The 24,102-nt window shown below is 45.0% G+C and overlaps 2 protein-coding genes across 3 annotated transcripts; one reads left to right on the top strand and one right to left on the bottom strand.

The window, feature by feature from the left end:
- Positions 1 to 153: 153 nt before the first annotated feature.
- On the top strand, positions 154 to 18,566 carry galnt7 (UDP-N-acetyl-alpha-D-galactosamine: polypeptide N-acetylgalactosaminyltransferase 7). Of its 2 annotated transcripts, none has more exons than XM_035419116.1 (12): positions 154 to 550; positions 1,772 to 2,220; positions 12,348 to 12,514; positions 13,023 to 13,153; positions 13,308 to 13,387; positions 14,129 to 14,311; positions 15,272 to 15,389; positions 15,877 to 15,999; positions 16,368 to 16,586; positions 16,745 to 16,843; positions 17,061 to 17,189; positions 17,366 to 18,566. In XM_035419116.1, exons 1-12 carry the CDS (start codon positions 428 to 430, stop codon positions 17,501 to 17,503), a joined length of 1,959 nt encoding a protein of 652 aa, XP_035275007.1. In that variant the 5' UTR covers positions 154 to 427; the 3' UTR covers positions 17,504 to 18,566. The 2 variants fall into 2 exon arrangements, with proteins under 2 accessions (XP_035275007.1, XP_035275006.1); XM_035419115.1 differs by lacking the exon at positions 14,129 to 14,311 and adding an exon at positions 13,691 to 13,873 and having other exon boundaries at positions 156 to 550.
- A 1,303-nt stretch (positions 18,567 to 19,869) lies between these two features.
- hmgb2a (high mobility group box 2a) lies at positions 19,870 to 22,099 on the bottom strand. Its single transcript, XM_035419124.1, has 5 exons — positions 21,973 to 22,099; positions 21,029 to 21,187; positions 20,687 to 20,838; positions 20,360 to 20,534; positions 19,870 to 20,269 (listed from the first exon to the last, which is right to left on the bottom strand). Exons 2-5 carry the CDS (start codon positions 21,173 to 21,175, stop codon positions 20,102 to 20,104), a joined length of 642 nt encoding a protein of 213 aa, XP_035275015.1. The 5' UTR covers positions 21,176 to 21,187; positions 21,973 to 22,099; the 3' UTR covers positions 19,870 to 20,101.
- Positions 22,100 to 24,102: the final 2,003 nt, after the last annotated feature.

Here is a 24,102-nt window from a genome sequence, read left to right as displayed (position 1 = left end):
CAGAAGTACACAGCAGACAGAAGATATTAGACTAGCTAAAAGTATTTAACACAAGTTCAGTTCTGTTCTCATGTGAGGAGGTCCTTGGCTTGAAACCAGTTTTCTGCTTGAATTTAAAACCTGCAATTTATTAAACCTGCCTGTGGCTTCCTGGTTCGGGGCTTTACATCCGTGTGAACGAGCTGCAGGCGTGGATACAGCGCCGATGAGATTGGGAAGAGTTTGCTATCGTTTGGAAGTGCCGAAAACTTTAGATCGCAAGGCGGCGTGACAGAGGGGGGCAGTCGCAGAGAGACCGTCCGTGTGTGCTAAGAGGGATTCGATCGGGAGAGAGAGGCAGGGGAATCTGCGTGTGGACGGACAGGGGCGCCACGGCCGCTCATTCTGTCACTGTAGCCAGCTCGCTGGATAGATAGTTATTCTCAAAATGAGATTGAAAGTAGGATTTATTCTTCGTAGTCTAATAGTCATTGGCACCTTTTTAGGTCTGGTTGTGCTTTGGTCTTCTCTTTCACCGAAACCGAGCGACGATAACCCTTTCGGTAAAGCGGTAGGTATCCGTTTCTCTGGGCTAAATTATGATGCATTTTTACATTGGTTTGTGTTCATTTGAAAATAATCTCGAATTTAAACATATAGCTATATTTGTCATGCGAGCTTTTTCGCTAGTTAGCTAGCTAACGTTAGCCGACAGGCTAGCTAGTCCGGGTCGTTGTCATGGAGATCTCTCCGTCTTCTATGTTAGCCTACAAGCTAGCCAGTTACCACTTCAGAAATGGGTCGTTATAGCCAGTTAGCTAGCTTGTAGCTACCGTGTTACTGAGAGTGGAATATGACACTGATACGATTTGTGTACGCTATCGATACAGTAATGAATGTCGGAGCTAGCTAGCCGGTTTACTGTCTAGCATGGCCTCATCATAACAGAAAATAACAGGCAATCAGTATGTTCTGCATATTTTGCTAAAACAGTAAGGTTGGCTAGCTAGGGTTGACAGAAACCTATGCTGCATGACAGGATCATCGGTCATACTTCGCTGCACAAATATTGTTAAAGCCGTCAGATAAAATAATAAATAAGAAATGAAACGCTGCTAATGCAGGGCAAATGAAGCACTGGTATTGTTGTTTTGCCTTATTGCTGCTCTTTATGTCCAACGAAAAAGGCATGCATTGCCTTGTGCAGCTAGCTAGCTAGGTAGCCGGTTTCAATGCGTTTTTAGCTGAAGCAAATGCTGTCAGGATGGTCTACAGGGATTAGCACAGTTGCTGATGCAGCAGACTTAGAAAGAACACGTTCATTGACTGTGGTTAAGCCTGTCATGTGGATATTGGCTACGTAACTAACTGCAAACAAAAGTAGCTGCCCCAAAAGCTTGAATTTACTGCAGATTTAGCTTGTGCGTCTAAAAATGCGTTTTTTATTGATTTGGTGTTGCTGGGGTTTGCAGTTAACACGCACCAAAAACGTGTTTATGTGTCGTATGCCTATTTCCTTTTAGTTCCATGAGTTCTGTCTTTTGAATGTCAGTAACTACTAATTGTATGAACTGTGTATGTATTGAGCATTTTGAAGTATGTATGGTACATTTAAGTCACAATCAAATGTGGGAATGTCCAGGCCTTGGTAATTATGCTTTGGTTTGTTCTCTCTTGAGTTGGAGAAAAAAAAAAAACCTATGAATGGCCTTATATTGGTGTATGAGAAGTACATGTTTGTGGAGGCACTGAAAGCAACTATTGGTTTTACTTCTCCTTCGCTTTTTTTCAGGATTCTAGAGATGGAGCGTTACCCAATGCCAAAAATGATATAGTGGACCAGTTGAAGCCCATCGTTCCTTGGCCTCGGGTGGAAGGTGTGGAAGTGGATCTGGAGTCCATCCGTCTGAAGAATGAGGGGAAAAAGGGCTCTGACCAGAACCCCAAGGGCGGGGCGCAGAACCAGCAGAACATCATGCAGAAGCAGTACATCACCTTTAAGCCTCACACCAACGCCTACTCTGACCCGGTCCTGAGGCGCGGCACATTAGGGAACTTCGAACCCAAGGAGCCCGAACCCCAAGGCATCCCCAACGGACCAGGGGAGGGCGCCAAAGCTTTCGTCCTCGGTGCTGAGTACAAAGATGCTGTGCAGACCAGCATCAAAGAGTTTGGCTTCAACATGGTGGCCAGTGACATGATCTCCCTGGACCGCACCATTAGCGACATAAGACATGAAGAGTGAGTATTGCCACAGTCTACACCCCCCCCCCCCCCCCCGCCCCCTCTCGGTGTGTGGTTAGGTTGTCTTGCAAAACATACCTGCTGCTCAAGTTTTCTGCTCCAGGTGGTGTTCTGTGGGCTAACAGTGCATGGGCTCCTAATCTCATGTCATAGCCTACTTCATGTGGTGGTTCCACCAGCAGGGAAAAACACAGGAAACAGCTTGTTATGGTCTTGTACAGGAGCTGTGGCTTTATAATTTGTTTCAGTCTAGACCAGTACAGTAGCTGTGAGTGATCGTAATTTGTTCCATCATAGGCTAGAACAGAAGCTGTGATTAGATATACAATGTTTAAAGTATAGGCTAGTACAGGAGCTGTGATTGGATATACAATGATTCAGTATAGACTAGTACAGCTGCTGTGATAGGACATAATATGTTTACAATGTTGGAAAGTGCCGGAGCTGCGACTGGGTGAAATTGGCCAAAGTTTCCATTCAGAGTAGCATCCACACAACCATCACCTTGTGTTAGTCGTAAAAAGGTACTCAGTCGTAAACTACCTAGTGACCCAGTGTGCTTGTTTCTGTGTTTATATGCAAGTGTCTCAGTGCTGCCAAAGAGAGATGCCAGGCTACGGTTTGAGACGGTTTTTCACCTGCTCTGACCCCATTTTGATTTTATGCTTTAGCCTATGTGCGACAGATGTTGGATATGGCCCCAGTGACCATTGGGCTGAGTGCTATGTCAATGAGCTGACTGGGCACGAACACCACAGTACTCGGCATGCCTAGTTCTTTCTTCTAACTTGGAAAACAAAATCAGCTAGATACTGTGCCTCTGAAGTATTTAATAGGCTATACGTTTTGAGGTTTACCTTACAGCTTTAGAACATTGAGTGGGGTTACAGATGTTTGTCCTTGTTTTAGGTCACAGTTTTCTTCTAGTTTTAGGTGTAAAGTTTTAGGCTTTTTGATGAAAACATTACAGCTCTCCTGTTTTGGTTTTTGCTTTGTTTAGTTTAAGCCAACTTAAAATTCATCATGAATTCCTCAACCGGCCTTTTTTTCCTCAAGGTATTTGTGTAGTTTCAGTGACAAGCGTTATATTTGCTTTACCTAAGTCGTGCACATCGGCAGCAGCACTGCTGTGCTTGCTCAGAAGACCTGTTTTACAGGGGAAGAATGTCAACCATTTTGCAGCTTGTATATTCCGGCAAATTTCTGCTATTGGATTTCCCCCAAAGCCACGGAGTTGCATTGTTTTGTGCGAAAGGTGAAAGGTTGAGCTTCTGTTAGGAATGAGTTTCGAGGCCATGTGAAGCTGAATGAATGTTGGTGTTCTGACAGTAAAGAGAAACAGTGAGCGTAGTACTGAAGGTGGCAGTGTCTGAACTGAAACGCCATTGGGTTCATTCAAAAGACTATGGGCTGCTGACACGTTTCTCACCATGCACACGGTGACGAAGGGTGGAGTTCCTCTGCGAACAGGTGTGTCACCAGCCGAGCAGCGTGGGCTCGGGGTAAATGATTGATTGAAATCTAGGAGTGGCGGCTTTTTGAAAACGATGAAGCCACCGCTGACTTGCCGCACGAAGGCTGAGACGTAACCGGGCGACGGCAGGATTGACGAGCCTTCCGCCGCTGTGATTGGCTGCCTATACGCAACAGTCTCGCTGAGGAAATGAGAGCAGACTTTGCCCGCTGCAAAATGTCAAAGCTTTCAGGTTGTTAATGGTGCCGTACTTTGCTGTTGTGCTGCTTGTATGACTAATATTGCTGCCCCATGTAGCTTGTATCTATCTATCAGTTTGTCCATACATCCGTCTGTAGGTCAGTCTTTTGTTCACATTTTCTGTTTTCATTTTGACATGCCCTGTACGTTTGTTGTTATAGTGCTGAGCGTTAGCCTGGCTGAGGCAGTAGTACTTTCACAGGTCAGTCCAGTTTGGCAGGCCCGTGTTTCTCGTCTTTTCTCTTGCATATACAGGTTATATTTGGGCTCCTCTGCCCTGGATTGGAATGGGTGCTGCTCAGCAGGTTATTAACCAGCTATTTTCAAGCAATCCTGAGTCACAGTGTGTAATGACAAACATGACCTTTACTGCCCGACTGTATTCCCTGCAGTCATATTGCTTAAGCCATTGGGCTTGTCCTGTTTAGGCCGGTTTTGTTCATTCATTCATTCATTCATTCATTCATTCAGTCATTCATTCATTCATTCATTCAGTCATTCATTTGTTTGTTTTTGGGACAGTGGGATCATCTGGAATTCAAAATTTGTCCATTAAAAAAAACAGTGAGCAAGTATTTGTAAGTTTTCACAGACTAAGGAAACATCTGTCTCGTGGCTAATTTAGAAATGATTCAGGCCAAAGCCTACATCCAACCGGACACTTAACTTTAATTCCCTCATGGTATCCACCCAAGTGCCTTTTAACACCTCACCTCTAAGAATAAAGCATTTAAAGAACTTCCAGGACCTTCGCCATGATTATTTTATGGTCTTAATAAAGTAAGTGTTTTCAGGGTAGTGTTTCCGAGCCCTGGATCATGACCCTGCGCTCCCTCTTAACAGCCTGGCCACAGGCACTTGGGAGGTCTGACCGAGCACTGGAACCTCATTAAACCGTAATAGCGGTTATAAAACGCGGTTATAAAAATGGCTGTAAAATCCCTCGTTTGCGGCGTACTGTATGATCGCTGTGTACTCTCTCAGCGAGTTGAGTTGAGTTGAGAGACGGGGAGAGAGGTCCTGACCGCGCTCGCCGCGTTTCTTCGTGGGCCTGTGACTCCAACACAGGAGTCTCAGCATGTCGTATCTCAAAGGATAAGAAGCCATTGGTTTTCTGTTTAAAAAAAATAATAATTAAAATAATAAATAAAGGAATAGAAATTGGTAAACTGTGTCACACCACTAGAAACTGACTTGCCATTGGACAGGCTGTGACACGCTCTGTCAGATTTAGCGATAGCCTGGCGTCACTGAACAGCTGGGATGAGTCATGTGATATGCCCGTTTCTAAACTGCACTCTCCTCCATTTCAGACGGTTGAAGCGGTTGGGCTGTCGAGCAGGCTGGGCCAGCCGGGGTTAGCTCAAACAGGACCGTCTGCGGTCGATTAAAGCTCTGCTTTAAATTCTGCGTTTGTATGACGCTCAGAATGGGGAAACGTAACAGGCGTCCCTTCCTATGATGCTTTTGTTTGCTTTGCAGTCCGTGCCTTGTAGTACAAGAGCTCAACCCACAGAAAAACAAGGAAGTGTCACTAAATTAACAGAACTACAGTGGTTAATCTCGTCATTTGAAAGTCAGAAACTCTTGTTTCACGGTGAGACCTGTGGCCTGGGTTCCGTTCATTTGTCCTTCAAGATTTTTGGCTGGACTGCAACAGCGGGGCCAGCCCTACAAACGCGAATGTCTGTGACTGAGTGATGAAGTTACGCCATTGGTCGGCCAAGTTATGAAGTGTGATAGATCCATCCATATAGGCCTACTAGGTTTTGACTTGGTCTTGTTGACTTAGAAATATCCGAAGTGCAAGCTGTGCTTCTCTCCGTGGTTTACAATTCCGTTTTTACGATTTAGCAATTCAGCAGATGCTCTTACGCTAGAGTAGGCACATTTAACATGGCTGGAAATCCATCACTAGTGCTCGAGTTCAGAAGAGCTTCAGTCAGATCAAGTACAGTGCCATGTGTTTGTGAAGAAAAAAACACTTGCATGTAATTGTGAATCAAAGTGAAGGACCATCATTGGACCCAGGCCTTGGACCACTTCGAGCATTGGGCTGCGATCATCTTTGGACCAAACGGAGCTTGACCCGCCCCATTCTCCTGGTTTCGGTGTGTTTCGGGGGAGATTGGTTGGTTAAGACAGATGCTAGAGACGGGAAAGCTCTCTAAATAATTTAAAGAACATAAAGAGATGTGGTCAAGGTTACAGAATGGTAAGGTTCTTGATAAATTTGTCTTGTCTCCCACAAGTAATGGGTCAGTGTGACCGCCAGTGGCCTTTGTTTTATAATAATACGTCTTATCCTGATGCGGTTTAATGGCTTTCCCAGAGCTGATAAGCAGCCCCGTAAACAGAAATGAGTGCCTCTCTCACTCACTGAGTAAGTAGTGGGCGGGGGATGGCCTTGCCAACTTGCTGATTCTGACAGCGGATGTGGAGACTTTTACATGGTCCTCGGGATGCTTAGGCTACATACAGGCGTAGCCAGATTTTATTTGTACTTCTTGCAGGTACTTAAATAAATTGTATTGTAAGACTCCTCATGGTTCACATACATGGGCCAGGCTACCAGTGTGTGTGAGTTTGAGTATGTGTACATGCATGTAGCACATGTGCATGCGTATGGAAATGTGGATTGTGTGCGGGGCTGCCGAGTGCCTCGTCCAGTTTAGGCACCGTTCTGACACAGGGATGGGCCCCAAATTCTCACTGTGGCCAGTAGCCCCACAGGGCAACACGTAATGGCACGGGTCTGCACCTCATGGTCCTCTGGTGACCCCTGCTGGTCGATCGGGGAACCTGCAAGTCCATCTAAGCTGCACATGAAGAGTCCTCCTCCTGCTGAGCTCTGTGTGAGCCTGAATTGAAGGCTGCACTGTGATAAGCAGTGGATCTTAGCGTCAAGTGTTTTGGAGTCAAGTAGGTGCTCTTCTGAACTCTCTCGAACCCACAGCCAAGGGGCCAGTTATGAGCTCTGATATACATTTGGCCGTTCCAAACGTAAGGATGTGGGGTTTGTGATTCAGAGAAATCGTGGGAAGGACTGTGCCTTTGTGTGCCACAGGCCTACACCGTCAGGAGTAGGAGCAGGAGACTCGCGCAGACCGTGGGCTTTAAGCCAGGCTGTGAACAAAGGCCTCCTCTGTGGGGCTCACAGGAGAGTCAGCACTGCTCGCTCTCTTAGAACGCGCTGCGGCTAACGCGCCCGCGCAGTAAACGCAGCGGAAAGGGCCCAGTGCGCAACACTGGCCCACTGCGGAGGCCCTGCTAATGCTAACGCTAACACTCACGCAGTCGACAGCTCACCGTAACCCTGCAGTAGGATAGCATGGTAAACTGAGTAAACAAGTGGGCTAGCTGACAGAAGGCCGCAGGTTCTGTTACCAAAACTCCCAGCAGGGCACTTTATCAGAACTGTCTCAGCACTTTTCCTGTTGTATTCCTGTTGTATGTTATGTATAAATAAGTTATGTGAAAACAATGTGGCTATGCTGCTGCCATTCTGTCGGAGGTTATCACTTAATATCTTATCTCACGTGAGCTCATGGCAGCGTACCTGGAAATGTAAATCGATATTAGATTAGTCTAGTATGCACACTATGTCTGACACAGGCATTGTATGAAGTACAGTCATTGCATGAATGGCAGGTTCTTGGCCAGGAGCACAAGGGGTTGTTTTTGCAATCCTGGTGACATCTAAAATATGGTGAAATAATACAAGTCAGGCATAGACCATTTTTATTTAGGGTAAGGTGTTTTACACATTCCATATAAGGGAATTGAACCGTTTAAGGTGTAAGATCACAAATACGTGATTAGAATGTTCTTAACGGAACATTCCAATTCCAACATTCCATTCACTACTGGTAGTTGAAAGCAATTCAGTTCTGGAACACTGACTTAGAATTTTGAAAAGAAACATTCCAAAAAATGTACCCTTAAAGGGTTAAACTCTTCAGTCATTTTATTGTGTTACATTTCTCATTCAGATAGACTCACTGGGATTAGATTCAAACATTAGCCACTTCCTCCCAGGTTCTGTTATTGTACAGTGCTCATATTTTTTCTGTATAAATCTGTTCTGTTCCTGTCTCATCACAACACTTAATGCTGTCTGAAACACGCTGCTTGTGATTATATCTTGTGCAAGTAGCTTTTGCCCTCCCCACAGGCAGCCGTTTAGGAAGGAAATGCTCTTCCGCTCGAATGAAACCAGTTTCACTGCAGCCCTTGTGATTTCCCAAATGCACAAAAAGGCACTACTCCAAATTACTGCAAGTTCCTTTCTAAATCTATTTCTGTGCTAATATAATAGGAGGCCAGGACATTGCTTTTAATGTCTGGAGCCAGATAACCAAAATAGAAATGGTTCAGATGAGCTATGATATTGCGTAAAGTAGATTGTCAGATTGTTTGGTTGTCTTGCCTGTTAACTCTGTGCCTTTAATATTGGGTATGTCCAGCAGATGGCACTGCGGGTTCAATTTCTGCAAGGCTTTGAGTGCCCACTGTATATTTTCAGGGAAGTGTCCAGTTTCTTTTACGTTAGGGTTAAGAAACAGAGATCAAAACTGGCATCTGTGCTCGAGAACTCAACACATTACAACTTCAGATTAAAACTATCCATCTTAAACTGGTGTGGATTCATGTTCTGGCCTATGATATATAAGTTCATAAATGAATGGTTTTGTATCGCACTTGTCCATGTGAGAGGATGGTAGCTACTCCCCCACTCCCCCCTTTAAACATACAGTTATGAATGTAGAAGGATTAAGTGGTTTCCACAGGAGGCCCAAAGGGTCAGGAACTCGGGACGCAAACGGCTATATTGATGCACTCCGCCATTTCAATTACAAGGGCTGAGAGACAGCTGCTGGTCCATTCTAAAAGCATGGCCATGATGAACAGGGCTGGGAAGTGTAACTCTTCAAGTGCTCAGAGTGTAGGCTTTAGCTCTTAGCACATCAAGGAGGGCCCGTCAGGGCTATGTAACCGTGTAACTTGGAGATGAACTTTCCAAGAGCACTTTGTGCTTTCTCAAAATGCCAAGGAGAAGTAATTTTTTTTCCCCACAATACTGGAAATATTGAAAATTTTAGCAGTACGTCTGTACCGTTAAGTACATTTTTTGCCAAGCGTTGTGAGGCATGTACCCAAAATGGAAGAACACAGGTGTTTTGAAATACAGAAAGTGGAAACATGAATAAATCTCTTGGCTAACGTTAATATGGTAAACTGTGGACAAAATAATGTTTTTCCCTCCCAGGGCAGCACACCATTAGGAATTTAGGCCTGAGAGCCTGATAATGACACCATAAATGTAAAAGGTAAAAAGCGAATATTTGAAACTGCAGACTTGGTTACTGGAGGCCAGCCCACCCCCCTTGAGCGTGTGTGAGAGCCCTGGTGAGGCTGAACTCTTGGGGGGGTTACGGTTGGGGATCCTGACTGCTGGAATGTGACGAGCCTCCATTAAGATTCCAGCGGCATTATATCAGAGCCGCGCTTGAGGTGGGAAGACAGCTGACCTCGTTCTCAGAGACCTTTCCCGCTTTTAATTCTGACAGAGACTGACACCGCAGACACGCATACACACACACACACACACGCGCGCACACACATGCAGTCATGCACACGCACACACCCGCACACCTCAGCTGCCTGCGCCGGTCCCACTCTGGTTCCCTAAGTCCCATCATGTCTGGATGATCAGCCCATCCGAATAATGTTGAGATCTTGGACTGTAGAAAAAATATGGACGAAGTCACTGTGATGTCACCCAATGACTCTCCATGGGCTTGGTGAAAAGGGTTTTGAACCCCGGGAAGTGCAGTTTGTGGGCGCCGCCAATGCGCCAATTGGAGTCAGAGACTGCGCACTGATAGATAGGATAGTATATTAAGTCAGCTGCATAGCCTTGATGACTAGCACTTTGCTGTTACCGTTTCTGCTCGACTTGTTGAATGCACATTGAATGCATGTAGGCTATGTGCTTATCTTTGTAAGCTCCTCTGGCTGAGAGCATCTAGCCTGGCTTTTTAAGCATATAAGCACATAGTGTATGCTGTTAATCCGTTTGTTATCACGTGCCTGCAGTCCTTTTAAATACGGCAGCTGAGGCTGGCTCGAATATTCATCTGAATCCCGCAAGCCCAGCTGCTCTGCAGCTGAGCATAATGGCCGATGTTAAAAAGCAGTCCTTTTCTGTCAGTCCTAACCACCTTTGGGGCTATTTTTATCAGTGCTGTGCAGGTGCCCTGATGACTCGGTAGGCTCAGGGTACGAGTCATCCACACGTTTCAACGATCAGCATCTTCATTTTCCAAAAAAACAAGGTCCAAAGACGCAATCCTGTTGACTTGGGGAAAATGCGTATTTTTAATTGCCCATTATATTCAGTCAAGGACATTACAAAGGCTGCGGGTTCAATTCCCAGGGTGGGGCACTGCTGTTGTAGCCTTGAGCCTCAGTAAATATCCTGCTGTATAAATGGACTGTATGTAAAAACAATGTAAGCTGTGTAAATGGCTCTGGATAAGAAGAACGTTTGCTAAACAGATAAAGTGTGTAGCTTAATTTAATATGCAATAATGGGGGTCTCGTTGGACACATTTGGTGTATTTCACATTAGACAATTAATTCAACTAAATTTCACTTTAGAATTGATTTGTAATAGACCCAAAGATCGTTTTTGGACACATACTGAGTAGTTTGTGGGCCAACTGTACAGTAAGTTTGGGGAAAACCGGTGCCAAAATGCACTCTGGCCCTGGAACAGACCCGATATTTCATTGATGAAATAACGCCCATGCTTTTAACAGCACTGTAATGCTACTGAGAGACTCGCTAACTGAAGCTCAGCCCTCAGCTGCGGAACGACAGATTGTTCTTCCTGCTGAGGAGCCGGTTAGCGCTGCGGCTATCGCTGGCACCCACGCCGAGCCGAGCCTTCACGCGCATCTTCATCGGTCCAGTCAAAACACGGTCCTCCTCTGTCATTTCCAGCGCGAACGGCCGGCTTCTCTGCGGGGAAAGTGTTCACGCTCGGCCTAGGGTCTGCGTAAACATGATATTACGCTGATTGCTTGCAGCGCGTTGTCTTTGTAAACAGCATTTGGGCCTCACAGCCTAGAATTATTCCGCTGTCCTTTCCCCCCTCAGGGAAAGCCTGCCTTCGAAAGCGCTGTCTTTGATCTGAGTGTACCGCTTTCTAATGGCAGAAAAAAGCCTTTATTGTTATCAGGTAAAAAGCATGAGCTGCAGGCCACTCCAAGCTCAAATAAAAATACGTAATTCTGAAAATACAACAATAGTGCATGAAACCTGAAGGTTTGTGAAGGTAAAACTTGTAATTAAGTGAATGTGTGAAATGGTGGCTGAGGAGGGAAGTTTAATAAAGCTGAACCTGTAAATACTGTCGTCATGCACCTTTCAACAAGTGCTCCACTGTGTGAGTCTGGAGTCTTTGAGCGGTGAACGCGCCTCTCTGGGGAAAGAAAGCCTGCGTCTTTTTTCCCTTGTGCTTTTTGGCACCGAGACCTGTTTACAAAATGGTCAGCGCAGCCGAAACGAAAGTGAAAATGGAGATCCTTTGGCATCTGAGAAATGGGAGAGGCTGAGAAACGGGGGTGGTGTCTGGCAGAATATTCCTCTTCTCTCTGCAGATTAGAGGGCCTGCCGCTTGGGGAAGGCGTGCTATCGAGCAGGCCTGGGGGCGCTGATCTTCGCTCGATCTGACGAGGGCACGCTGGAACTCGCACGGCCGCTGAGGAGCAGGCTCTCACAAAGAGCCGTTTCATCCGCCGTAGTGTAACAAGCAGGGCCGAATACCCGAGTTCAGTGTGCGCAGGGCATTGTGGGATTGAAATCGGTGAACGTTTGCGGGGGCGGGCCACCTCGGCGTGGAGCGAAGGAGGTCACATGGGAGCTTTCGGCCTATCGGCTGCTGCGTTAATTCCGAGCGCTCCGCGTGGCACGAGCACATTCCAGGTTCCGCGGCGCCTGTGTGATCGGCATGTAGCATTAGTTACATAACGCTTTCAGGGTTACCGAGGGGGAAAACACGCAGGCCTAAAGAAACTGGTGCCCACAGCACTGGAATAAGCAGTCGATCCTGGTTTTAGTACTAATTATAATTCAGCAAGACTGCTTGTCCTTACCCAGAGTGTCTTATACATATACAGCTTTAGATATTATCCATTTGTACAGCCCTGTGTTCACTGCTGTGGCTCTGACTATATTCCTTGGTACTGGGATGCAATGGCAGTGTCCCACTTGGGATTAGAACCTGCAGTCTCTGAGCAATCTCATACTACACTATACCCCAGGTCCCTCGCTGGCAGCCCCACTCCCTTTAACGACCAATCCCCCCCCCCCACCCCCCCATCGATGTCGTCCCCTGTCGCAGGTGCAAGTTCTGGCACTACGACGAGAACCTGCTCACTGCCAGCGTGATCATCGTCTTCCACAACGAGGGCTGGTCCACGCTGATGAGGACGGTGCACAGCGTCATCAAGCGGACCCCCAGGAGATACCTGGCCGAGATCGTCTTGATCGACGACTTCAGCAACAAAGGTGAGGCTCGCGTGCCAGCACAGCAAGGCACAGTGAGGCACAGCGAGGCACAGCGAGGCCCAGCTCGGCTGCCCCGAGAGCCGGGGTTTGTTCCGCAAGACCTCTTCCTGTGTTTCAAAGTTACCGGTGTCTCTTGTGCAAGTCTTGCAGCAGGGCCTGCTCACCAAGCATAAATCAAATGTATATTAACAGACAGCTCATAGACGTGCATTTACAATATTTGCTGATGCTCTTGGACAGTGCGACTTACAGAAGGGCTTTCCAATAGCATTGCATCAGCATATTTAGTGAGAAAAGAAAAAAGAACACTATTGGCAAATGACTACTGTCCACACAATTACCCTAAGCCTTTTTTAAGCGTTAGTGAGGGAAGCTATGTTTAGGGTTAGAGTAGGTCAGTGCCCTGTCCAAGGGTTAGATTACGTCAGTGCTCTGTCCAAGCAGTCTCTGAAGAGGTGGGTCTCCACGGAAACATGCTGTTGGGTGTGGGCGGGGTCTGTCCCTGCAGTGCACCTGAAGGAGAGGCTGGAGGACTACATCAAGCAGTGGAACGGCCTGGTCAAGCTGTTCCGCAACGAGAGGCGCGAGGGCCTGATCCAGGCCCGGAGCATCGGGGCCCGCAAAGCCACCGTGGGCCAGGTAGGACCCCCACAAACACTTAAGCATAAAGTATGATTAAGGTTTATAGCGAGCGTGCTTAGTATACTGTGTGTGTACGGATGTGTCCCGTAGGGAGGCTGTGCCTAGTCCTGCTGTGTCGTGAAATATAATCTTACTATTGCGTTTTCCACAGGTTTTAATTTACCTGGATGCTCACTGTGAGGTGGGAGTGAATTGGTATGCCCCGCTGGTCGCCCCCATATCCAAGGACAGGTAGTAGAACCCACAAAGCACAAGTCACCTTACCTGTAATGTTCTGACTGAGAATAGTCTTGTAGCGGTTAATAGCAATGAAAATCATGGACTTATTCCTTCTATGGTAACAGTGTGAATAAATTACAATTCAGCCACAGCTAGGAGTGAACCTTCGTTAAGGAAACCATTTTCAAATGTAGTGGTTGCACTGTTGTGACACTGATGTTGAAATGGCCTGTCTGTTTTGTAGGGTGGGCGGAGACGACTTTAATGTTTTTTTGTTGTTTTTTTTTGTAATGTTGTGTCTCATTAATGTTCCAGAACCATATGCACGGTTCCTTTGATAGATTACATAGACGGCAATGATTATACCATAGAGCCACAGCAGGGTGGGGATGAAGACGGGCTGGCCAGAGGAGCCTGGGACTGGAGTTTGTTGTGGAAGAGGGTCCCCTTAAACAGCCAGGAAAAGGCTAAGCGAAAGCATTTGAGCGAGCCCTATCGGTAAAGCCCCCAGACTGGTGCACCCCTCCCATTCCCACATGTACATCTAAGCTCTCCCTCTCTCCTTTTTTTTTTTTTTTTTCATCTGTTCTTCACCGTTTGCCTGCCGTGCACGCCACCATGCATGGATCACAACTGACCGCATCCGACACCCCCCTCCCCACCGCCATCCATCCATCCATCCATCCTGACCGACGCACGCCCCGCCCTCATCCCCGACACCCCGCCTGCTAACCCCGCCCCCCAACCCCTCAGGACCGTGTGCACGGTCCCCCTGATCGATTCTATTAACGGTCAGTCTTACAACATCGAGCCGCAAGGCGGAGGGGACGAGGACGGCCATGCGAGAGGAGCGTGGGACTGGAGCATGACATGGAAGCGCATTCCGCTGAGTAGCAGGGAGAAGCAGAGGAGATTAAGTATAACTGAGCCTTATCGGTAATTCACAGAAAAATTAAAAGGGCAACAGATACCGTATATGACTGCATATACAGTATTGTGGATGCCACCTGTGCATGGCTCCTTTAATTCGCTTGGTGAAAGGCTCTCCTCTAACAGGCGTTTGTTTGACGCCAAACTGCACGAGAGCACGTACTGACATGTTCCCCTGCAACGCGAAGCCCTCGCTTTCTGGGCGTCACTGCCGTGCCGGAACCTTCTCTAACGCCGTACTGACTCAAACGGGTGCTTGTGTTATGACTTGCGTCGCACTAATTCAGAACTGATCTCTCTAACAATGCAACAAATCCCACCAATGAAATGTTTGTTTCTTGCTGTTTCTGCCAGTTACTTTTGGAAATCTAAGGAACTGTAAATATCAGACTTGGGGTCAGTGCCATTTCAGTTCAGTCATTTCGTAAAATGAATTAAAAATGCAATTAATTTACCGAATGACTGATCCCAACCCTGATGGGTACTAATTTCTGGGAGGTATTTGATGTTCTCTACAACTTTTATTCAGGGAATCATATGGCTTCTGAACTTCAGTTGCTTTTGTGTTTATAATGATATTGGCTTTGCATATATTACATACGTACAAGCTGAATGGAATGCAGAGCTATTGAATCTCTGGGTTGTTCAGATTGAATGTATCTGCAAAATGAAGACCGTATGTACAGTATATACATATATATCTGCAGTCTTTAAGTAAGAGTTCCTCATGGTCATAAACATCGTCATGACAGCCACCTCAGACGGCGGCAGCGAAACGTATTCTTCACATTCCTCTCTGTGTCTGAGCTCAGCTTGATTCCCCGCCGTCCGTTTTGCCTCAGCGAAGCCGTCCTTTGAAGCGCCTGTTGTGTCCGCCCCAGCGCCGCGGCGCTCGCGGCTGTGCGGAATTCCCGCTCGGCGCCGGCGGTTCCTGTCGGGCGGGTCTGACGGCTCTCTGTCTCTCAGGTCCCCTGCTATGGCCGGAGGGCTCTTCGCTATCGAGCGAGACTTCTTCTTCGAGCTGGGCCTGTACGACCCGGGCCTTCAGATCTGGGGAGGAGAAAACTTTGAGATATCCTACAAGGTGAGCGGCACCGCGCTTTTTTCGCCAATGGTTTTTTTTTTTTTTTTTTTTTTGTTAGCGCCGGAAGCTAAACTGAACACACTAGCCAATGCCTTCGCCGAGCGTGTCGCGGAATATGCATACTCTTTATTTGCTTTTGAACAAGGGGACGGCCTGCTTTGCAAATTTTTGCCCCGGTTAGAACAGGAACTCCTCATCACGTTCAGTACAAACTGAACTTACGTATTCGAAAAAGCCAACAGACCATATAATTACTGCTCTAAAAAGGCAATTATGGGGTTTTTATTGTTAGCAGGCCTTCCTTTAGGAGATATTATGCTCTTGGCTTTTTTCCAAACTGAAATGTTTCGATGGCGAAAGAAGGAAATAGAGTGCTATTCCCCGAATGCTATTGTTGAAACTGCCGGTGTGCTGGGAGACATTTTGGATCATTTGAAAATCGTTTTGGACGTTAAGAGTAACGCAGCGCCCATTGCGCCCTCCCCAGATTTGGCAGTGCGGGGGCAAGCTGCTGTTCGTGCCATGCTCCCGGGTGGGGCACATATACCGCCTGCAGGGCTGGCAGGGGAACCCGCCCCCTGCCCACGTGGGCTCCTCGCCCACCCTGAAGGTCAGCCCCTCAACTCCGAATTCATTTACCTGTTTATTTATTTATTTAATTCAAACCTGCTTGCTTTCAGAGGAGGGCCAATAAAAATGTTTTCCTGCCTTGATTGGTCCTCCACTGGTACTTGGCTGAACTACTGGATTATTTGGACTGGTGGACCTTCAATAATTTTACAATTGACAAAGAAGGACGCTTCTTTGATTGTAAACACAGGTCCACAGCAAGGCTAAAATAAATCCTGCATAGTGTGCCTTTTAGGAACGCACGATACCCATCAGATGTAAGAGTACACCATTACTGAAGAACCCAGGGCAGGGAAAACGAGCACAGGCCAACCGCACTCCCTCACGCTCCCTCTGTCATTCTGTCAGAACTACGTGCGTGTGGTGGAGGTGTGGTGGGACGAGTACAAGGACTACTTCTACGCCAGCCGGCCCGAGACGCAGACGCTGGCCTACGGCGACATTAGCGAGCTGAAGAAGTTCAGGGAGGAGCACCGCTGCAAGAGCTTCAAGTGGTTCATGGATGAGATCGCCTACGACATACCCCAGCACTACCCGCTGCCCCCCAGGAACCTGGAATGGGGAGAGGTGACCTTTCCCCAGAAACTCCCTGCCTCTGCGACACAGATTTCATATAAATGTTACACTGCCAATTTTGAAGTGTGTGATGATCAGCTTCCAGAATGTAGCTTGCTCACGTTTTGAATGCAGTCGAGATGATTGTGCCTCGGGGCGCTCTGTTTCAGATACGAGGTTATGAAACCAGCTACTGCATAGACAGCATGGGACACACCAATGGGGGCAACGTGGAGATCGGGCCTTGTCATAGGATGGGAGGAAATCAGGTAAAGCTACATCTTTCGCATTAAAAAAACACCACTTTTCAGATTGATTGCAGATTTTGGTTACATCTGTCTATTGTTTTCACATGATAAAATGACATTGTTGCCGATCACACTCCTGTAATTGGCGATCGGCGGTTTCACCAGCGGAAATGTAAATGGAAAGCGAGACTGTTTGCTTCTTCGTGTGTCTATACGAATGGGCTCTGCGTCGTTTCAGCTCTTCAGAATAAACGAGGCCAACCAGCTGATGCAGTACGACCAGTGCCTGACCAAAGGGGCGGACGGCTCGGCGGTCATCATCACGCACTGCAACCTGAAGGAGTTCACCGAGTGGAAGTACTTCAAGGTCAGAGTTCGTAGTTTTCTCGCCCATCAACCGTGGGCAATATGTACTCACGCCGGTCATCGACATTGGGTTATGTGCCCTTCTTCTGTTAGGGCTCCTAAAATAGATAGGCATTTTCAAAAGCACTGGAGAAAAAATTGGACTGTATAATTTTTTTTTTTTTTTATTTGCTGCAGGATCTCCACAGATTCACACACATGCCCACAGGGAAGTGCTTGGATCGATCCGACGTCCTGCACAAGGTGTTCATCGCCGACTGCGACAAGACCAAGAGCACGCAGAAGTGGGAGATGAACAACATCGTAGCCGTGTAGAGCTGCAGCCTGCGGCGACGTGAGGACTGTGTACAGTGGACTGGGAAGAAAGATAATACCCTCCATCCACCCCCTTGCATCACAGCTGCTTTTCAAAGTTATGTAAAGTGTAAAAAACTGAAATTGCAAGCAGTGGCAGTCAGTCGCCCGCTTCTAAAAAACCAATTGTACTGATTATCGATTTGTACATCAATGACCGTTTACATCCGCTCTTCATGCTGGTTTATTTAAAGGTACTTCTGTGGGAATTTTGCTCAGGGGTCTAAAAAGCATGTTGCTTTTAGAACTGCAAAAATGTGTGCCCGGGGTGAAAGGTATGGTAACCTGGTAAGTTTTAAAACTCTAAATACTCTTTTTCCTTTTTAGGGTGAATAAGGTGTACACTCTCTGACGTGTGTACTTACAAAGTGTGTCAGTCCCTCTCAAGTGTGGCCCTTGTTGGACCTACTAAATGAAGCGTTGACACCAGACTTTGATTATTACTGAAGATGCTGCCACTTTACTAATATAGATTTGTCACAATTAAACTCAGTTTGAGTGTGTACATTTCGGGCATGGTTATGAAGAGTAGTTAATAGTTGTAAAAAGAAAATTTATATTATACATGAATGTCTTTTTTTAACAATTATGGCTAAATACAGACACAGTTAAGTGAGGAGTTTATTTTGTTTAAAGTAAACAACTCCCTCTTGGATAGGGAATGTGAAACAAGATGAGCAATATTGTAATATTGGTCAGTCTTATCAACCCTAAAGAGGAAAATCTGTATCTCGTTGTGAATAAGCGTACATTCATGCGTGCATTATTTCATCTGAAATGTAAAAACATTTTGATATTGTAATACTGTAAGTACTTAATTGACCACTGAATACCAATCATTGAAACGCTGTGTATGAGGCATTGCTTATCCATTAATGTATGCAAATTTTATACAGTGTAAATAGATATTTGTTTCTACGCTCACGTTTGCAATAGTGAGTCCTGGATGAGGATGTAAATATCAAACTTATGAGAAGCATCGGTTCTCAGTTTCTCTGGGAAATAAACATTATGTTTTTACGTGTTTCTTTCTCCAAATCTATGGGTCAAATCAATGTCTGTGCATGTTTTAAATGATGGTGTTAAAGGGGGGAAAAAAACAATTTGATGTGGCAGCATTAATCTGAGACTCTGGAACATAAATCAAGATGCACAACTTTGGATCGTTAGTGTTACGGTGATTGGCTCGTCGGCATTAAGTGTTTTATTTTTGTAAAAAGCACTCGTTTGGAAATTACAGCCTGGAGCTTGCAGCAGCTACCATATCTGCTCTTGTTCCCAATGCACTAGGAGTGCCTTGTTACTGGAAGCCAGTTTAACCAGTTGAAAGGCTGTCAACAGCACAGAGAGCAAATGACTTCACTGCTGGTGGCCTGCACCATGTAGATTAGATTAGATAAACTGCTAGTAAGATTGCTGTTCCGTGCACGCCAATGACTTGGCAAGTGCCAGCAGAGACTTCCTGTCTTTAAAGGGGACAATACAATCTATTAAATTTCCCACTCATTCACTGAAATCTGAGATGGGAGTTTTGTGGTCACACCCTTGCTTTCACATCCAACGTTCTTATGTACGTACACTGCTCCCAGAAATTAATTCCCAGAATTGGTGCAACTTGCATAAAAGCCCATCACTCTTTAGATTGGACTTGATGTTGTTCAATTACATTTGCACTGGCACTATATTGTAGGCTAAACAGATAGAGCCGTTCAAGCCACCTGAATAGCAGCAGCTACAGAAAAATTGTGTTCACCATAAACTATACCAAGGGGGCATACATTTCAGAATACAGCAAGTCTCCAGGTTTTAAAAAACTAAATATATTCTTATGCTGAAGCAATTCAGGTCATGTACTCTGCTCAAGAGTACAACTGCAGTGTCCCAGCTCGAAATCAAACCTCTGAGGCATGCCCAGTTCCCTAACCATTACACCACATTATCGCAGAATCCCTCAAACCGAGCGTCTTGAGATTAGGTGAAAACTGCAACATCTTGTTCCCAACAGGACAATTCAACTCATTCATAGAAAAATTGAGTGAGAGCAGCAGTTAGGACTGCACTGCAGATTTTGCCAAATCTTTTAAAGACGAGGAAGAATTTGATAGTGAAACAAAATGTGACGTCTAAATAGCTTAGCACATCTAACATTTCCAATCCACTTAAACCCAGTGCACATACAGAACCAATTTCAAAACACTTAAGTTGGATGTAATCATATACAAAATTTTATTATAAAAAAATGCAATCTACAGTTAGAACAAAAAGTTTAAAGCTCAGAGTTTAAAAAAATGGTTTTAAAACTCCTTGACTACATAACTGTTTTTTTGAATGCTCAACAGCAGTGGAAACGAGAAAAAAAAAAAAAAAATTCACCCACACCCTCCCCATCCGAAACAAAGAGCAGTGCTTTGAGGATCGGTTACTACATTTACAAAACAGCACAGGAACCCTCACGCATCACATCTCTGTACATGATCTGAGAAATCAGAATGTTAACAAAGTTGCATTTTAAGTTCATTCTTGTTTTGTAAATACTCCGCCCGGCTCAATTTCCCAGCCCTAATCGTCATCCTCGTCATCGTCGTCGTCGTCATCATCGTCCTCCTCGTCGTCATCATCCTCATCATCATCGTCTTCATCCATTGGTACCACCTTCTTTGCGGCTGGCCGACCGGGGCCCCCCTTCTTGCCAGCGTCCTTGCTCTTAGCGCGGTAGGCTGCAACGTCCTATGGGGGGGGGGGGATAATTTTAAATCTCCCTACAACAGCAAGATGGAATGGGATTCATACTTTAAAACACTGCGACATACAACATACCTTCTCGTACTTCTCCTTCAGTTTCGCAGCCTTCTGTTCAAATGGGGCCTTGTCTTTGGGCGTCTGTTTTGACCACATCTCACCCAGTTTCTTGGCGATGTCACCAATGGAAATGCCTGGATTCTCACCCTTTATTCTTGGACGATGCTCAGAGCAAAACACAAAAAATGCAGATCTGTTGGCGGGAAAGATGAACAAACATCTTAATATAGGCAATATGGCAGCTTCAAAATACTAACTTTATTTATTTAACTTATAATGAGAAGATTAAGGACACAAACATTATAAATGATAGTCCTAAATGCAAACCCACAAAACAGTACTTACGGCGGCCGCTTGGGGGCATTGGGATCCTTCTTCCTCTTCCCTGCCTTCGTAGTACCTTTCGGGGGCACGTAGGTTTTCATCTCGCGATCGTAGCGTACTTTGTCACCCTTGGCCATATCCTCAAATTTTGATTTCTCTTTTGCTGACATGGCCTAAAAATAAACCTGGCCGTTAATATGAAGTCACACTGGACTACAGGCGTTACCCAAACAAGATTAACAAGGAAGTCTGTCAGTATTGAAACAGTTAAACTGTTGCGTCACCACAACGTCCCACCCTATCCCCTTCCCCCATCCTCCCGGAAAAACAAATGTTCAACATGGCCGCTGCATCGCAACTTACCTTCCACCGTGCAGAACATTTCTTAGAAAACTCCGAAAAATTCACAGAAACATCCGGCTGTTGCCTCTTGTGCTCCTCTCTGGACGACTGTACGAAGAATGCATACGAGGAAGTCTTCCCCCTCGGCTTATTAGGATCTTTAACCATGACTGCAGTAGTCTATACAAAATAAAAACAATTGTATTAACATTAAATTTACCTGCGACAACTAAATATAGCATGCAGTCTACACTGAAGCAGAAATTGGGTTTGTAACAATCTATAGCAATCGAAAAAAAGGAAGTGAAGCACAGACTTGCCATGTTAAACTACTCTAAATTCTGAAATGTATTCAAGGTATGCCGTTGCGAGCACTCGGCTAGTTGCTAACCCACTAAGGTTAGCCACCACAGCAAGAACAATGCATATCCCTCCATCTTGTTTCCCGCCTAAACTCTTCCTGAATCTAATGTAGCGTTAACTAAGTTACAACGCGAACTTCAGCTTTAACCAAAATACTGGTCAGATGACTATCGAAAAATAACACGAAGACAAACTTTACATAAAACAAACAAAAAACAGCAGCTTCTCAACATGAGGGTTGTCTAGTCGGCTAATGTTAGCTAGCTTGCGACCTCGCAATTGTTGAGGGGAGTTAGGCTGCATGCAAGCATTCCTAGATATCGAACAAGCAAACTTAATCGTACTATTGTTTTTTACGAATCTTTACTAGACCTTTAAAAACTTTGTGCTCGTTTGAATTAACAATATTGGCTAACTATCTCGTTAACATTATATGTTGGAATGTGGTGACCATTACGGAAATACCACTTTTAAAACTAACGTTTAATCGTATTAGTGCAGATTTAGGCTTTCTAATGAGTATGCATCATACTAGAAATTGCAATGACTATAAACATGAAACGCATTTCAAAAATATGGGAGAGGGAAACAAAACTACTTACCTCTATCAGCCACAAAATTTCGTACTAGAGTGCACTTCCTAACTTCTTACCGCTGTTTTTTTACTTCGGATTAGGTCACACAAACTTGATTAAATGCTACCAGGGCACCTCCCCTATACTCCTTAGTTGGCGGCCAGAGAGCGTTCAAATTCGAATCAATCCGCCATGTCAAGAAATGCAGGGTTTGTATTGGTCAACTTCACCTCCTGTGCGAAAAGGGTAGGCTGCCACATCCTACAGTGGCGTGCGAAAACTCAAGTCTTCTTGTGATTGGTCAAATGTGGGATTTAAAATCGATGGCGCTAAACGTGAAGAGAGCAGTGTTGATGTATTTCATTACATTTTTAATTACAATAATGAACACTGGTGTGTGTCAGTCAGGGAACAGGGACGGAAAATAGAAGTGAACTGAAAAACTGTGTGCGCAATAAAGGAGAAACCGTCATTTTGTTGTTTGCGTAGATGGAATTGTGCCAAACTTAAACGAAAGCTATGGGGGGAAAAATGCCGTTTTGAGATTTCTGTAAAAATTACTGTTTGAACTGTTATGGACACTGGGTGAGTGGGCGGCAATAAACTACAGCGGTGATTTCAACCATGGCCTACTGGCGACGTTTCGTTCAGACGTTCTAGGCGTGTTGTATGAGCTAGTAACAAAGTTGCACAAATGAACTCAGCGGGAGAATAGCTGCCAGTTATTCTGCTAAATGAGCTCCACCCGCTTTCCTGCGTCTTCATGCAGTGAAATCCACGCGTATCTTTGTTTTGTTTTTCCAAGGGATGCTCTATTTTGAAACGCATTAATTCCGGTGTTATTTGTGTTTGAAATTTTGTTCGGCTAAAAGTTAATAATGATTGCCAGTTTGTACGATAAACAGATATAGAAATTAGTTGGTAAACATAGCTGTGAGTCGGTTCGTTGTTCTGTGAAGCAGAAGTATACGCACAATACAACAGTACCAATTGGATCCAAGCCTCAGTTAAGTGTTTTGTTTTACTTTCAGTTAATTAAGATTTATAAACCAAAATAACCAATCTATAGTGGTTGCCAATATTCGAGAGCACAGGTCTCAATTAGGCTAGTAGAAGCAGTCATAATCACACAGAGACTCAAACAGTCAGGACTCAGGAGACCTTCCAAAAAAAGTGTTTTACATCATGCAAGATGCTCCCATTAGAAAACATTTAATTGGAATGTATGCATTGTCCACACTACTGTGATCGCATAACCACATAACGCACATCCTTCGGTTATTAAATTAGCTATTTTTCAAAGAAACAAATAGTGATAATGTCACAGTCATAGGTATCTATGCAGGTATTTATCACATCATGTAGTCTTTTAAGCCATTCTTTCCATAAGACAAATCAAGAGGGTGTTTACATAATGTGAATAGTTTCTTATTCAAGAGTTTGTGAAGAAAATTCTGTTCAATATTCCATGCTAGTTATCAGGTTGGGACTGAGGCAAAAACCAGGCTATTGTTTGATAGCTCTAATAATATCTCTACTTTCCTTTGTAGGTTTACTTCTTGAATTCCTCTGGGCCAGATCTGTCTTTCCTAAGAACACAACAGAGTCTTTTCTAGAGTTGTAACAGATCTTCAATTTCAATTATCCTAATTTTTATTTTTGATAGCATGTGCAGCATGTGAAACCCGCAGTTGCACTGTAAGGATGTGTGTTCTTATTTGTGTTTTTTCTGCATTCCATTCTCTTCACATGCATGCTGTTATGCCTTGTTTGATCTCGTATCATTGATAGGAGCAAGTCCAAAGAAGAAAAAAAAAACCTGCAACATTTGAGATTATGGAAGTGGACATGAAAGCATACACGCAGCAATTTTACTGGCTTAGCACAGTTTTCTGTTTTGTTGTTCTGTAAAAGTAATATTTAAATGGTGTAATGTGTTCTATTTGCTCATCGGCCCCCCTCCCCAAATGACCCAGAATAACCCCACCCCCTCCCTACAAGCTGTTTTTCCAAAGAGGTTTACTTTAATCTGTACAGTGCTTGTACATTGAAGACTTTTTATTGCAATGTGTTGGTTGCACCTCCTGATATGTCAACCTACCCAGTCTGCTATCACTTTAGCAGATCAAATTTGAATACTGGTTTGCAAGAAGAAAC

The sequence above is a fragment of the Anguilla anguilla genome, chromosome 5 (genome assembly GCF_013347855.1).
Source record: "Anguilla anguilla isolate fAngAng1 chromosome 5, fAngAng1.pri, whole genome shotgun sequence".
NCBI classification, from domain to species: Eukaryota; Metazoa; Chordata; class Actinopteri; order Anguilliformes; family Anguillidae; genus Anguilla; species Anguilla anguilla.
This window is presented reverse-complemented; position numbering and strand designations above follow the sequence as displayed.